The sequence below is a fragment of the Tachysurus fulvidraco genome, chromosome 2, assembly GCF_022655615.1.
Source record: "Tachysurus fulvidraco isolate hzauxx_2018 chromosome 2, HZAU_PFXX_2.0, whole genome shotgun sequence".
NCBI lineage: Eukaryota > Metazoa > Chordata > Actinopteri > Siluriformes > Bagridae > Tachysurus > Tachysurus fulvidraco.
Window position 1 is genome coordinate 3,572,766 of NC_062519.1, and position 14,002 is coordinate 3,586,767.

Consider the following 14,002-nt stretch of genomic DNA (forward strand, 5'->3'; position numbering starts at 1 on the left):
GTGTGGAGTTTGCATGTTCTCCCCGTGCCTCAGGGTTTTCCTCCGGGTACTCCGGTTTCCTCCCCTGGTCCAAAGACATGCATGGTAGGTTGATTGACATCTCTGGAAAATTGTCTGTAGTGTGTGATTGTGTGAGTGAATGAGAGTGTGTGTGTGCCCTGTGATGGGTTGGCACTCCGTCCAGGGTGTATCCTGCCTTGATGCCTGATGACCCGAGAAGTTCAGATAAGCGGTAGAAAATGAATGAATGAATGAATGAATGAATAATATAATCAGGGTGCAACAATGCTTCTACTGTTATATTTAACACATGCTTGACTACTTTCCTATAACAGCACAAGGCTTTTATTCCTTACATAATCCCTATCTGGGTATAATCCGGATACTCAAGACACATATTTGAGTTGAAATGTGCATGATACAAGAAGCAGGAACTTTCTGTTAAACAGAAATGAGAAGCTCTAAATATATAATCTTTATAATAACAGCAAGATTTGATTCTCCACTGTTCCTAAAAGACACTTTTTTCAGTTCTGGTCACAAATTCAGTCATAAAGAGAAAATAATAGCTTTAATTTAATAATGCTGGATTTTTCTGATTACATAAAGAATATGCCCAGACTCTGCTTCTCATTTTATTGTGCATTCGCATTGATCTGTTGAGCCTGCGGTGTGTCGACCTACAGTAATTGGTTCATTAGTTTAGCATGGTCTAAACAGAGCATTTGAATCTTTGCTAATTGGATCAGATTCATTCCTGTGATATGGTGATACGGTTATTTGACCCGAGTACACTGACATTAGATTGTTGACGTCTGACCTCCAATGGACCAGCAGTGAGTCGGTTTTCTTTTTCAATTGAGTCATGAGTCTCGATGATGATGATGATGATGATGATGGTGTTGACGAACAGGGGAAAGAGTTCAGGTCAAGGTGTTCGACACGGACTAAAAGTCGCAATTTCACTTGCTCAGGATATATAAATAGAAGAGCAAAATAGCTGAGGCAATAGATTTTGTATGGAGGACACGGTGTAGCATCTGTTCAGTGAGCCTGTGCACTGGGGGTGGGGTGAGGTGGGGGGGGGGTAACTGGAAGAGGGCACACCCATTATGTTAATAGGAAATAAATAAACACCTCTATAGCATAACAAAAACATTTTTATTTTTGTCGTCACCTAAAAATTAAAGCTAGCATTTGTTACTTTGATACTATGTTTTGTTCGATTAATAAATACTTTAATGTTTACTATTTAACTAATATATATATATATACAAAATTATACAAAGAAATCTTACTTTTGTCTAAATCAGAGCTGATGGATATTAATACAGGACTTGAAAGATGACGTGCATGATTTATATCATACGTATTATACTAATTGTATCAGGTCAAACAAAAACACGTAGAAAGAATATGATCCAGATTAATGAGTCAGCATCAGAAAGATTTCTGGGTTCGATTTCTTCCCACGTCTGCGTACGTTGAGCCGACCGACCCAGTTGAATGTACACAGACCAGACAAATTAGCTTTAATGTCCTGTATTAATATTAATGGACTTTAATTCCGTAGAAGTCAACAGCTCTATGTTTCTAGCTGGAGTGATGACAAAAGAGAAGACAAAAGACGCAAATGTCAAAGCTATCACAAATACGCAAACACTAAACAGCACACCTATGATAATGGTAGGTTTGCAAAGTAGAGACTTGCTAAGACACGTGAACCTAGAACACACACACACACACAACCCCCTTGAAAACATGAGTGTACATCATATAATTTGACTCAAACGTCTTTGTTTTTGTCTGACTGAGCTGTGGGACGCACACCTTCACCGTGGGCTCAAAATAAAAACAGACCTTGAAAGAAACCACAGAAAAAGTTGGGCCTTGTATAAGAAAACAGATTAAGGGAAGCGCTAACGTAGAATCGGGCCACGCAAAGACAGAAACAGAAACGCACACAAGACAAGACAGCGACAAACAGCGACAGAGTGTTGTTAAAGCCTGTCATGCTTAAAGCAGTAAAAATAAAATCACACAAGATTCAGAGAAGAACATAGAATAGATGTATAGCTTTATTTGGTCATAGTTCGGCTCATACACAACATTTATTTCTTCAGAACAATATCTGACTGTGGGATACAATGACCTCAAGCTTCAAATTGGTTCATTCATTCATTTTCTACCACTTATCCGAACTACCTCGGGTCACGGGGAGCCTGTGCCTATCTCAGGCGTCATCGGGCATCGAGGCAGGATACACCCTGGACGGAGTGCCAACCCATCGCAGGGCACACACACACTCTCATTCACTCACACACTACTGACAATTTCCCAGAGATGACAATCAACCTACCATGCATGTCTTTGGACCTGGGAGGAAACCGGAGTACCCGGAGGAAACCCCCGAGGCACGGGGAGAACATGCAAACTCCACACACACAAGGCGGAGGCGGGAATCGAACCCCCAACCCTGGAGGTGTGAGGCGAACGTGCTAACCACTAAGCCACCGTGCCTCCCAAATTGGTTCAATAATCTACAATTTGTCTGAAATAATCTCATATGATAATTGATCTATTAACTTTATACTCATTTGATAGACTTTATTTCTTTCAACTCAACTATTTAGATGCTAAATACGAGCTAGAAATAGGTTTATTATTTGATACCATGAAGTTAAAGACATGGATTAATTTGCATTTCCCCCTAATTTTTCCATCCACAATCGGATTATTTCTTATAACAAATCTCTCAAAGTGAATCATGGAGAGTTTGTGGCTGATTTCTTACAAGGCCAGCAGATTCCTGCAGCCTGTGCTGCTGACACACCCTGAGATCTGGATCGGAAGCAAATACATAGAAAGAAATCGAATCTATGTCCCTGACCATCATCTAGAGCCAAACAAAGAGGAAAAAAGCGAAGTGAAGGAAGTGTATTGATGATGTACAGAAGTGCACAGGGTTTGGTTTTTCTGTGTTAAGGCATATCGTAAACATTGGAAAGAAAAAACAGGACTATGGAGTGGAGGTAAAATACAAAAACATTCAAATCTCAGCAATGCAAATTTTATGAATATTAATCCGTCATGCCGACGTGACCGTGAAATAGCTCTTAGCATTTCGTGTCGTCTGTTAATTAGTGCGACAGCGTACATAAGTTTTACCTGGTATCAGATGTTGACCTTTTTATGAGTAAATGAACACGTGTATACTTCATACAGTATCCGATACACACGTGTCCGTATTAAAAATGAATAGAGAACTTCAAGGGGGTGTAAACTTTTGTTCACATTACATACGTGTGATGTAATGTCATGAAATAGTTATCCTTAGTTATTCACCCTACAGTGCAACAAGTAAGAACAGAAAAGAGTCGAATAATATATTCATTCATTCATTCATTTTCTACCGTTTATCCGAACTTATTTCAGGCGTCATCGGGCATCGAGGCAGGATACACCCTGGACGGAGTGCCAAGCCATCGCAGGGCACACACACACTCTCATTCACCCACACAGTCACACAATACGGACAATTTTTTCAGAGATGCCAATCAACCTACCATGCATGTCTTTGGACCGGGGGAGGAAACCGGAGTACCCGGAGGAAACCCCCGAGGCACGGGGAGAACATGCAAACTCCACACACACAAGGCGGAGGCGGGAATCGAACCCCAAACCCTGGAGGTGTGAGGCAAACGTGCTAACCACTAAGCCACCGTGCCCCCTCGAATAAAATATTATAGAAATATATTAAATATAAAAAAAAATTAGTAGTAGTCAATGGAGAAATATAAGGAGGATCAACAATATGTAATAGAAAGTTTTCTATCTATACAGAATTACACAGGAAAAGGTACACGCGCACACGCACACATTACACACACACACACACACACACACACACACACACACACACACACACACACACACACACACACACACACACACACACAAATCATGAACTGGATTTCTGGCAGACATTTTTTTCTTGATTTTCCATCAGTTTTCAGACCATTCTGGTCCATGTTGTGAATGTGTCCTAACTTGTTGTTATATAACGTTCACTTAGAGACACGAAGAGCGATGTGCTTCCACCAGACCGAGACATAAACAGTAAATCAGACACTGATGAGGTTTATGTAACACGTATTAAAGAGGTAGAGTGTACTCTGTTAAACAAACAGCTGATGACGAGTCACAACCCGACGAGAGAGAGAGAGAGAGAGAGAGAGAGAGAGAGAGAGAGAGAGAGAGAGAGAGAGAGAGAGAGAGAGGAATGGTAGTGGAACGACAGTCTGAACCGGTCACACTGACATTTTTGGGCTCTACAGCTCGGTGTTATATAAAAAGCCAATATGCATGTTCTTAGAACAGGAATCCCTGCTGAGCTGAAACATGGGATTAAAGTACAACCGATAATATTACATTAAGTAAATCCCAATAAATTCACTCCACCTTTGGAATATTTTAACCTGTTAAACTCCAAGGAGATCCAGAGGTGCTGTTAGAAAGCATCATGCATACAGTATGTTTGAACGAAATTTTCTCTTTTTTTAGGTTCGTGGTCTGTTCTTTACTTTCAGTTCATTTCATTTTGTATGTCCAAGGTTCGGGATTTGGTTCCAATTTCCTCCTGCTTACTGTATGTGGAGTTTGTATTTTCTCCCAGTACTTTGAGGGTTTCATCTGGGTTCTTCGGTTTCCTCCATCAGTCCAAAGACATGCATGGTAGGTTGATTGGCATCTCTGGAAAATTTTCCGTAGTGTGTGATTGTGTGAGTGAATGAGAGTGTGTGTGCCCTGCGATGGGTTGGCACTCCGTCCAGGGTGTATTCTGCCTTCATGCCCAATGACGCCTGAGACATGCACAGGCTCCCCATGACCCGAGAAGTTCGGATAAGCGGTAGAAAATGAGTGAGTCAGAGAGAGATTAAAGATGGAGCATCAGTGCGCATTAGTGTGACGGCATCTGTTCAGTTCGTGTCACATTGTATTACCTGGTATCAGATGTTGGTACAGTATCACTTGGTATTTAATATACAGTATATAAATTTGAAGCATGCTTCACTCGATACAGTATCAAACATCGCTGCATCCTGAATCTAAATAAAAAGAGGTCTTTTTAACTCCAAATCCGGGGTGGGGGTGTAAACTTTTGCTCCTGGTTGTTTTGCAACGTTGGAAGGAAATCATAGTCTACAATTTGTGTAGATCAATAGAGAGACCTTTAGTCCTCCAAATCTTGCTTCCACGTCCTCTTTGTACTGTGTATTTTTGTGAGATTTGATCACACGTGCTTGTTACTCGAGACACGTTCCAGGCTCTTATTATTGCTCTTGTTTGCTTCCTAGAAAGTCTCTGAATGATGCGGTAAATAAATGATGAAACACGGCTGCTGTCCTCAATACACACAAAGGAGAGGCTAAGAGATACGTTCAAGCTGAGGTCATGCTGCAAAGGTCGACTGAGAGGCAAACAAAAGCAGTTAAAGTGAAACGACACTGATGTGATAATGTGAGATTTACAACACGTGTTTGATTTGTCACTTTACATTTCATTAAAATGTGCAAGTTTAATATTATCAAATCGATTAAATATCTCACTGCGTTATAGCGTTTTTTTGTTAATTCGACTGTTTTTAAAATCAGATTTGAGTATCTGTTGTATACGTGTGTGTGTGTGTGTGTGTGTGTGTGTGTGTGTGTGTGTGTGTGTGTGTAGTTTGTGGTCCTCTTTTATAAGTGCAGTTCAAGACATTCATTTAATGGAAGCTATAACGTTTGCATTACTAACAGGATTTCTACAAAATTTAGCCGTCAGAACATTAGCTTCAGCTATAAAACGAGAATTATAAAATAGACCAGTAAATTTCAGACTGTAAATCTTTGTGCATGGCTGAAAAGCCTTCTTCCATAACCTCAAGATCATCTTGTGCTACAGCCTTCTCCATATTTCATGAAACAAACTTAAAAAGTGGTGGGTGGTGAAGCAAAGATCTGGAGCACTTTATCATGAAACATTCATCATCCTCCATTTCTTAAAAAAACCCAAAACAAAACTAGAAACATTTTCCTCTTTTTTTTTTGTTTGATTTTTTTAATTTAACAATACTTTTAGATTACTTTTATATTGGTTAGCACGTTCGCCTCACACCTCCAGGGTTGGGGGTTCGATTCCTGCCTCCGCCTCGTGTGTGTGGAGTTTGCATGTTCTCCCCGTGCCTCGGGGGTTTCCTCCGGGTACTCCGGTTTCCTCCCCCGGTCCAAAGGCATGCATGGTAGGTTGATTGGCATCTCTGGAAAAATTGTCCGTAGTGTGTGTGTGTGTGAGTGAATGAGAGTGTGTGTGCCCTGTGATGGGTCGGCACTCCGTCCAGGGTGTATCCTGCCTCGATGCCCGATGATGCCTGAGATAGGCACAGGCTCCCCGTGACCCGAGAAGTTCGGATAAGCGGTAGAAAATGAATGAATGAATGAATGAATGAATTAATATTCTATTGTTTTTATTTTCTGTCTTCTGTCAGAAAACGTATTCACGTACTGTAGAACACGTGAATCTTAATTTTTTATTCATTATTTATAATTATCTATTCATTACTTTAGGTACATTCATTTAATCGTTTAACAAAACTGCAAGATATGATCAGAAGATGAATTTATTAATTAAATAATTAAATAATGAATTTTTTTTAATTGCTGTAATTTTTTTTTAAATTATCACTGCACTATTAAAAGTAAATGGTTCTTTGTCAGTGTCTATGTTTGTCCAAAGAATCTTTAACATCCATGGAAGTTTTCCATTGACAAAAGGTTCTTGGTAGTGGAAAAATGATTCTTTTATAGAAAATAAAAATGATTCTTTTATAGCATCACTGTGAAAACACCTGGTACCCGAATTCTGGAAAATGTTGGATGTTTTAAATTTTAATAAAATTAAAACAACTAAAAGAGCCAATATTTTCTTCACAATAGAACATAGATAACATAACAAATGTTTAAATTGTAAAATTTTATACTTCTGAAAATAGTTGGGTCTCTCATGGGTTTGAAGATGTCCGGGCATCGAGGTTATAAGTTTCTGTAGGTTTGGTGTTGGAATTTGGTCACATTCTTGCCTGATATAGGTTTCCAGCTGCTGAAGAGTTGTGGCCATCATTTTTCATTTAAAGATGCCGCAAATGTTATCAAGAGGTGAAAGATCTGGACTACGGGAGGCCAATTCAGCACCCGGACTCTACGATGAAGCCATGCTGTTGTAATAGCTGCAGTATGTGGTTTTGCAATGTTCTACTGAAATGCACAAGGCCTTCCCTGAGATAAACGTCATCTGTAGTGGAGCATGTGTTGCTCTATAACCTTTATATACCTTTCAGCATTCATAGCCTTCCAAAACATGCAAGCTGCCCATACCGTATGCACTTCTGCACCCCATACCATCAGAGATGCTGGATTTTGAACTGAACGCTAATAACACGCTGGGATGTCTCCCTCCACTTTAGCCCGGAGGACACGGCGTTCGTGATTTCCAATAAGATTGTTAAATTTGGACTCGACTGACTATGGAACACTTTCCAAATTCAATACAGTCCATTATAAATGAGCCTCGGACCTCTGGACACGACAATGCTTCTGGACCATGTTCACATACGGCTTCCTATCTGCATGATAGAGCTTTTTTAGTGGTTTCTGGAGATTTTCCTGGGTCCACATAGTAATGTCATTGACACAATCATGCCGATGAGTGTTGCAGTGTGTCCTGAGGACCCGAAGACCACGGGCATCCAATGAAGGCCTTGTCCCATAAGCACAGAGATTTCTCCAGTTTCTCTGGATCTTTTGATGATGTTATGCTCTGTAGATGATGACATTTGAATAGCCTTTGAACGTTGTTTTTAAAGTATTACACAATCTTTTTTACGCACTCTGTCCATCTTTACATCTGAGAGACTCTGTCACTCTAAGACATCGCTTTTATAGCTAATCATGTAACAGACCTGACATCGTTTTAACTTCATTAGTTCTAGATTTTCTCCCAGCTGAATCTTTTCAAAATTTCTTGCTTTTTTTAGCCATTTATTGCTCTGTGCCGACTTTTTTGTGACCCGTAGAAGGCATCAAATTAGAAACGAGCTCATTTAGTGGATAAAAGTCTAAAATCTCTCCGTTTAACCATTTGTTATGTTGTCTATGTTCTGTTCTGAATAAAATATGTTCTGTCTTTTAGTTTTATTCAAATGTAAAAAAACATACAGAATTACAGATCTTAAACAGTGGTTTAAGATGTATCGATCGAATCGTTCAGAAAACGATTCAGGAGTCGTTTTCGTTACACATCCGCACCCAGAAATAACGGCAGACGCTTCCTTTTTCATAAAAATCCAATTCTTGTATTGTGCAGACAATAAATAATGCTTACAAAGGTAAGACATGAATTTCAGACATATATACAGCAGATATGAAACTGGAGTCAAGTTTTAGTAAGGTGTGACTACAGTACCATCACCGGGGAGGGAAAACGGTTCACATGCAGGACCTTGTCATCCCTCATCCCTCCCTATTATTGGCACTGAAAGGTGTTTTTTTCGTCTTCTTTTTTTTAAAAAGAGTCTTTAAGAAAAAGGACCTGGGTTTGTTTGTTTCTTAAGCAATGTTCTTCTCGGTCAATATTCTTCTTAAGAAAAAAAGAAATGAATACGAAACAAAGCCAGGTAGAGAAAAAGAATCTACAGGTGTAGCTTGGCTGAGGAGTTTTTGGAGTTGCACGAGATTTTCAAGAGACACAGCCTCCGAGCTTCCCGAGATAATGCCCAAAAAATAAACACAAACCAAACCAAAAAAAAACAACAGCAGGCCCTCCAGGGACCCATGGGCCACGGCACAGGACGGACCCTCCTGAGGTCTTCCTTCAATGTCCAGCATGTTCTTCACAGAAGAAACCTTGCTACGGCCGGTGGAACCTGAAGTAGGAGAGAAAAGAAGAAAAGCACATCTGTGAGGACTTCATAAATTACACAAGTTTCTGGTGGCTATTTTTGTCCAGACCTGTGTAAGCTAAATATGAGGGCACATTTGTTATCCGTGTCACAGGGTGCTAATGTGTGCAGATTCCAGCAGAAGGAAGGCAGGGCTGCTAAAGCCACACCCACTCCAATAACACGTGTGTTTAGTACCAAATGACAAGTGAAATCCAAGAGGTTTATGACGTGTAGGTGTCTATAAACTATATACTGTAATGACTATAAAAACGTATTGGATTATTAAAATTAGTGCTGAATTTTAATAACAATGACTGAATCAGTGATTCTTTGCTGTTGTGGGTTTTTTTGTATCAATCTGTATATGAATATGAACAAATGAATCTGAAATGCACTATAAGATTCACTATAGACATTTGGCTGACTTTCTAAACCGTCTTTATTAAAAATCAATAGAAATTACTAATGCCTCACACACACACACACACACATATATACACACACACACATATCTGATCTGTTATGTCTGATTAAACGCCTTTATAAGAAATAAAATTACTGGCCTAGATGTTATACGAGTCTGTGTCAATACTTTAAAAGGTAAAAGATCTCCGGTTCCACCATTTCAGACCCCAGCCATAAAAAGAAGACGTATGACATGCACTAACCTTGTGAGGTGTTTGCTCGACGCGTGCACCTCCATCTCGTTGCTCTTGAACTCGTTCAGCTCTTTCCGTATCGCCGCCTGCGGGGAATAAAACAAAATCGTCCTTTGAGAGATGGTAGATGCAAAAATCAACAATCAGGAGAATGATTAGGAACCAGTTAGTTAGTCAACTAATGTATTGAATGTGACATAGAATAATTAAGTATTTAATTAAATGCAGACCGATGCTAATTTTTCATATATATAGCAACAGTTTGTTAAAGGTGCTCAACTGATAAAGCTGTATATTATAATATGATTGTAAACAGTTATCAACCTGGCAACCCTGTATTTCTACAAAGTGTGTTGATCTCAAGGAAGTTGTACCTTGTCAGCAGCAGACAGTCTGGTCCAGGGCTTGTCTGCTCTCCTGTCGTAGTCCTGAGCTTTGGCTACTTCGACGTAGTCGCTGAAGCGGATGAGAATCTTGCGGTCGCGAAGCTCATCTACTGTGGGACGCTGGTTCAGCTGTACAGGAAAACAGACATGTGTTTAATGACTAGTTTGCAGTAGATGGCAGTGTTTAAACATTTGTGTGAAGCACACATGACATTTGAAAAGTAGTTCAAATCAAGTCAGAGAGGTGAATGTCATGGTGTGTGTGTTTGCCTGAGAGCTCGTACCTTTCTGTTCAGTCTCTGTTTAATTTCTCGTCTCTCTTCCTGCTCCGTCTGGTCGTTCCTCTCTGCGAGTCAAACACAAGAAGCTACGTTAGAAAAACACATCGATACAGAACAGAGACAGGATGAGACTTAGACCTTAGAGATCCCATGTGTGTGTATTATGTTTCACTAATCAATATAACTGAGATATTGTGTTTTGCAATTGATGATTCAATTAAAACTTGAGCTGGTTAAGATCACCAGAACGTCTGTCTGTCTACACGGCTGCCTTTAAGTGAAAAGTTAAAAGCTGTGGAGTTTCAATGGAAGTAGCCTTTAGATGAGATCAGTTGTCATACTCCGTCTAAAACAAGCCTGAGACCAGGAGCTTAAGCAGGCATGTGAAACGTCAGAGAGAGACAGAGAGAGAGAGAGAGAGAGAGAGAGAGAGAGAGAGAGAGAGAGAGAGAGAGAGAGGACAGCTGGCCGGGCCATGAGACCGGCAGCTCCTGCCCAACAGAGATCGTTGAATGAAAGCTTCAGCTACGTCAACAAAACCCCAGCACATGGTTATAGCAAGGACCTGCTACATAACTAGGAGAGCAGACACACAGCTGCTGGCTAAATATATAATTCCACATAGAGGCCACTTGACTTTGTTTTCATACCTTACATTTATACCATTCAGTGATATTTATATGTTTATATGTTATATTCTTACATGTTTACTATACTTTTAATTACTGCTATACATACTTATTTGACTCAAAGCATAAAGAGAATTTTGGTACAAATTTCAAATCTATAAATAAACAAGTTTAAATCATACTTTGCGCTCTAATTAAAATCGTTGCACAGTGAATAGTATCTGTTTACATTGTATACACACTGATATATTCTATTTTATTCACGTTATGTACCATTATATGTTTATTACATTAGGATATCATGTGTGCTTCTGTCCTTAGTCGGTTTAGTGTTGGTTCTGTTCATGTGTGCAGTGTGTGATGAGGAACTAAGACGTTTCATTACTTTACATCATGTGAACGCAACATGTACGGGATAAATAAAGAACCTTGTATCGTATTTCTGACTAATTTAAAGGGGATTAATTCTACCATGATAAGATAACTGTATTATATAGAAAGTATATTGATTTTTTTTATAACAAACGGAAGAAAAGAGGGGGAATACAGTTTCTTTTGAATTTCTTTCGAATGATTGTCTAAATAAATTTTGTGCGATATTTCTCTTTTTTTCAACACTTTTTTTTAACTCTATTCTCTCTGAAAACATTATTTTCTATTTTCCGCATTTCACTTATAGACCTATACGTTAATTTAAAGGGGATTAATTCTACCATGATAAGATATACCATGACTATATATATATATATAATTATATAAAAAGTACATTTAAAAAATAATAATAAACAAAAGAAAAGTGGGGGAAGAAATCCATTTTCTTTTGAATTTCCTTTGAATGATTGTCTAAACAAATTTTGTACGATATTTCTCGTCTTTTTCAAAAAAAATTAATTCTTTAATTGTTTTTTTTAACTCTATGCTCTCTCATTTTCATCGTTTTCTATTTTCCGCATTTTAGTTATAGACTTATACTTTAATTTAAAGGGGATTAATTCTACCATGATAAGATAACTATATATATTTTAAAAAAATAACATTTAAAAAAAAATAAACAAAAAAGTGAGTAAAAAAATCCACTTTCTTTTGATTTTTTTTCCACATAATTGTCTAAGTAAATTCTTTCCGATATTTCTCGTCTTTTTCGGAAAAAAAATATTTTTATAAATAAATGATTATTATTTTTTTTTAACTCTATGCTCTCTCATTTTCGTCGTTTCCTATTTTCCGCATCTGGCTTACAGACTTATAGGCTTTAGTGTGATTGTTCGCTTGACTTAAATAAAAATTTAAGGTACATGATTTTGACCTTTAAACCTTTACAGGACCTTCTGGTATCTTTCTTTCTTTCTTTTTATTAAATCTCAGTTCTCCTTTTTAAGTCGAGACAATAAGCAGGGAGGTATTTGTGTCTAATTCCTATTATTTGATATTAAAATGAAAGTAATGACAGAATGAGTTGCTCTGTGTGTCTCTGGTTGACACTTACGCTTGAGGATGTTCCTGCTCTCCAGCTCCTCCACAGCAGGTCTTTGGCTCAGTCTCCTGCGGAAGAAGACCAGAATCACGTTCTGCACCATCTTCTCTCGCTCAGATCAGATGTCTTCTCTCATCAGATCAGAAGCCCCAGTGATCTACTCATCCTCTGATATATTCCCATCCACAGGTCGGTATGTATTATCTCACTGATTTTGCTACAAAGCTCATGCTCTTGTTAACGCTTGGTACAAAAATGCTGGACGGCATAGAAAGGCGTAAAAAGGGTGAAAAAGGCGTTAGAAAGAGTATAAAAGGAACCAGGAGACGCGGTGCTTCGTTCTAACCCTGAGAGCTCCGCATCGTGCCGCGGCTGTAGTGATAGTGGGGCGGATCTCCGCGAGCCGCAGCTTTTATAACCCGCCCGCGCAAATTTAATGAGGGGGCGGAGCCTGAGAAATTCCCAGGCGCGCGCGAGGAGTTGCTGCAGTAAGGGGAAGAGCCTCTCTCTCTCTCTCTCTCTCTCTCTCTCTCTCTCTCTTTCTCTCTTTCACATCACACACACAAACACACACACACACACACACACACACACACACACACACACACACACACACACACACACACTCTCTCTCTCTCTCTCTCACACACACACACACACATCACACACAAACACTCTCTCACATCACACACACTCACTCTCACTCACTCTCTCTCTCTCTTTCTCACATCACACACACTCTTTCTCTCTCTCTCTCTCTCTCTCACATCACACACAAACACTCTCTCATCACACACACACACTCTCTATCTCTCTCACGTCACACACACACTCTCTCTCTCTCTCTCTCTTTCTCAAATCACACACACACTCTTTCTCTCTCTCTCTCTCTCTCTCTCTCTCTCTCTCTCTCATCACACACACACACACACACACAAACACACACACACACACACCCTCTATCTCTCTCACATCTCTCTCTCTCTCTCTCTCTCTCTCTCTCTCTCTCTCTCACTCTCTCTCTCTCACTCTATGTTAAATATTCCTGAATGTTTCACCTTTGTTATATTTTAACACATGCACATGTGCACTTCATACTCATATGAAATGACATAAACGTTGTGGAATTACATCTAAGGATAAGGCCCAGTCAACAGCTTACAGACAATTGTTGCACTGTTTTCTATTCCTCCATACAATGCTGCCCTGTGTATTATTTTCCTTTGCAGTTAAACTCATCTTACACTGTCATATATTTCTACCTGACATAGTCCTGTGTACTGTGCTGCTATATTACATGCTGCACAATAGGCTTTAAGAAACTGCACTTCATTCAAATGTATAATGGACAAGCCATACAAAAGAACACATGAAGCAACGGAATGACAATGATGTCTAAAAAATGCTGATATTCTGATAGTGTAGACAAAAATAGGGGAAGAGGACTCTACAGTACAGCTTTCCCATCCAGAAACCACAAGCACTTAAAATTTATTTTCATTAATACACCTATATAACCCAAAATAAAGGTTTCCACTGATGGAAATTTCTCAAAAGTTTAAATTAAAAACAAGAAACCTTATAAAATCCGGC

General features: G+C 39.1%; 1 protein-coding gene across 2 annotated transcripts in view; it reads right to left on the bottom strand.

Moving 5' to 3' along the window:
* Positions 1-8,369: 8,369 nt before the first annotated feature.
* Positions 8,370-14,002, bottom strand: part of phactr3b (phosphatase and actin regulator 3b) — a 54,841-nt gene continuing 49,208 nt past the window's right edge. For both annotated transcript variants that reach the window (XM_047810494.1, XM_047810495.1), the window contains exons 9-13: positions 12,422-12,477; positions 10,310-10,371; positions 10,014-10,154; positions 9,649-9,725; positions 8,370-8,962 (exon numbers count right to left, since the gene is read on the bottom strand). In XM_047810494.1, coding sequence (XP_047666450.1) covers positions 8,947-8,962; positions 9,649-9,725; positions 10,014-10,154; positions 10,310-10,371; positions 12,422-12,477 — 352 coding nt within the window. In that variant the 3' untranslated portion in view covers positions 8,370-8,946. The remainder of the gene's footprint in view (positions 8,963-9,648; positions 9,726-10,013; positions 10,155-10,309; positions 10,372-12,421; positions 12,478-14,002) is intronic.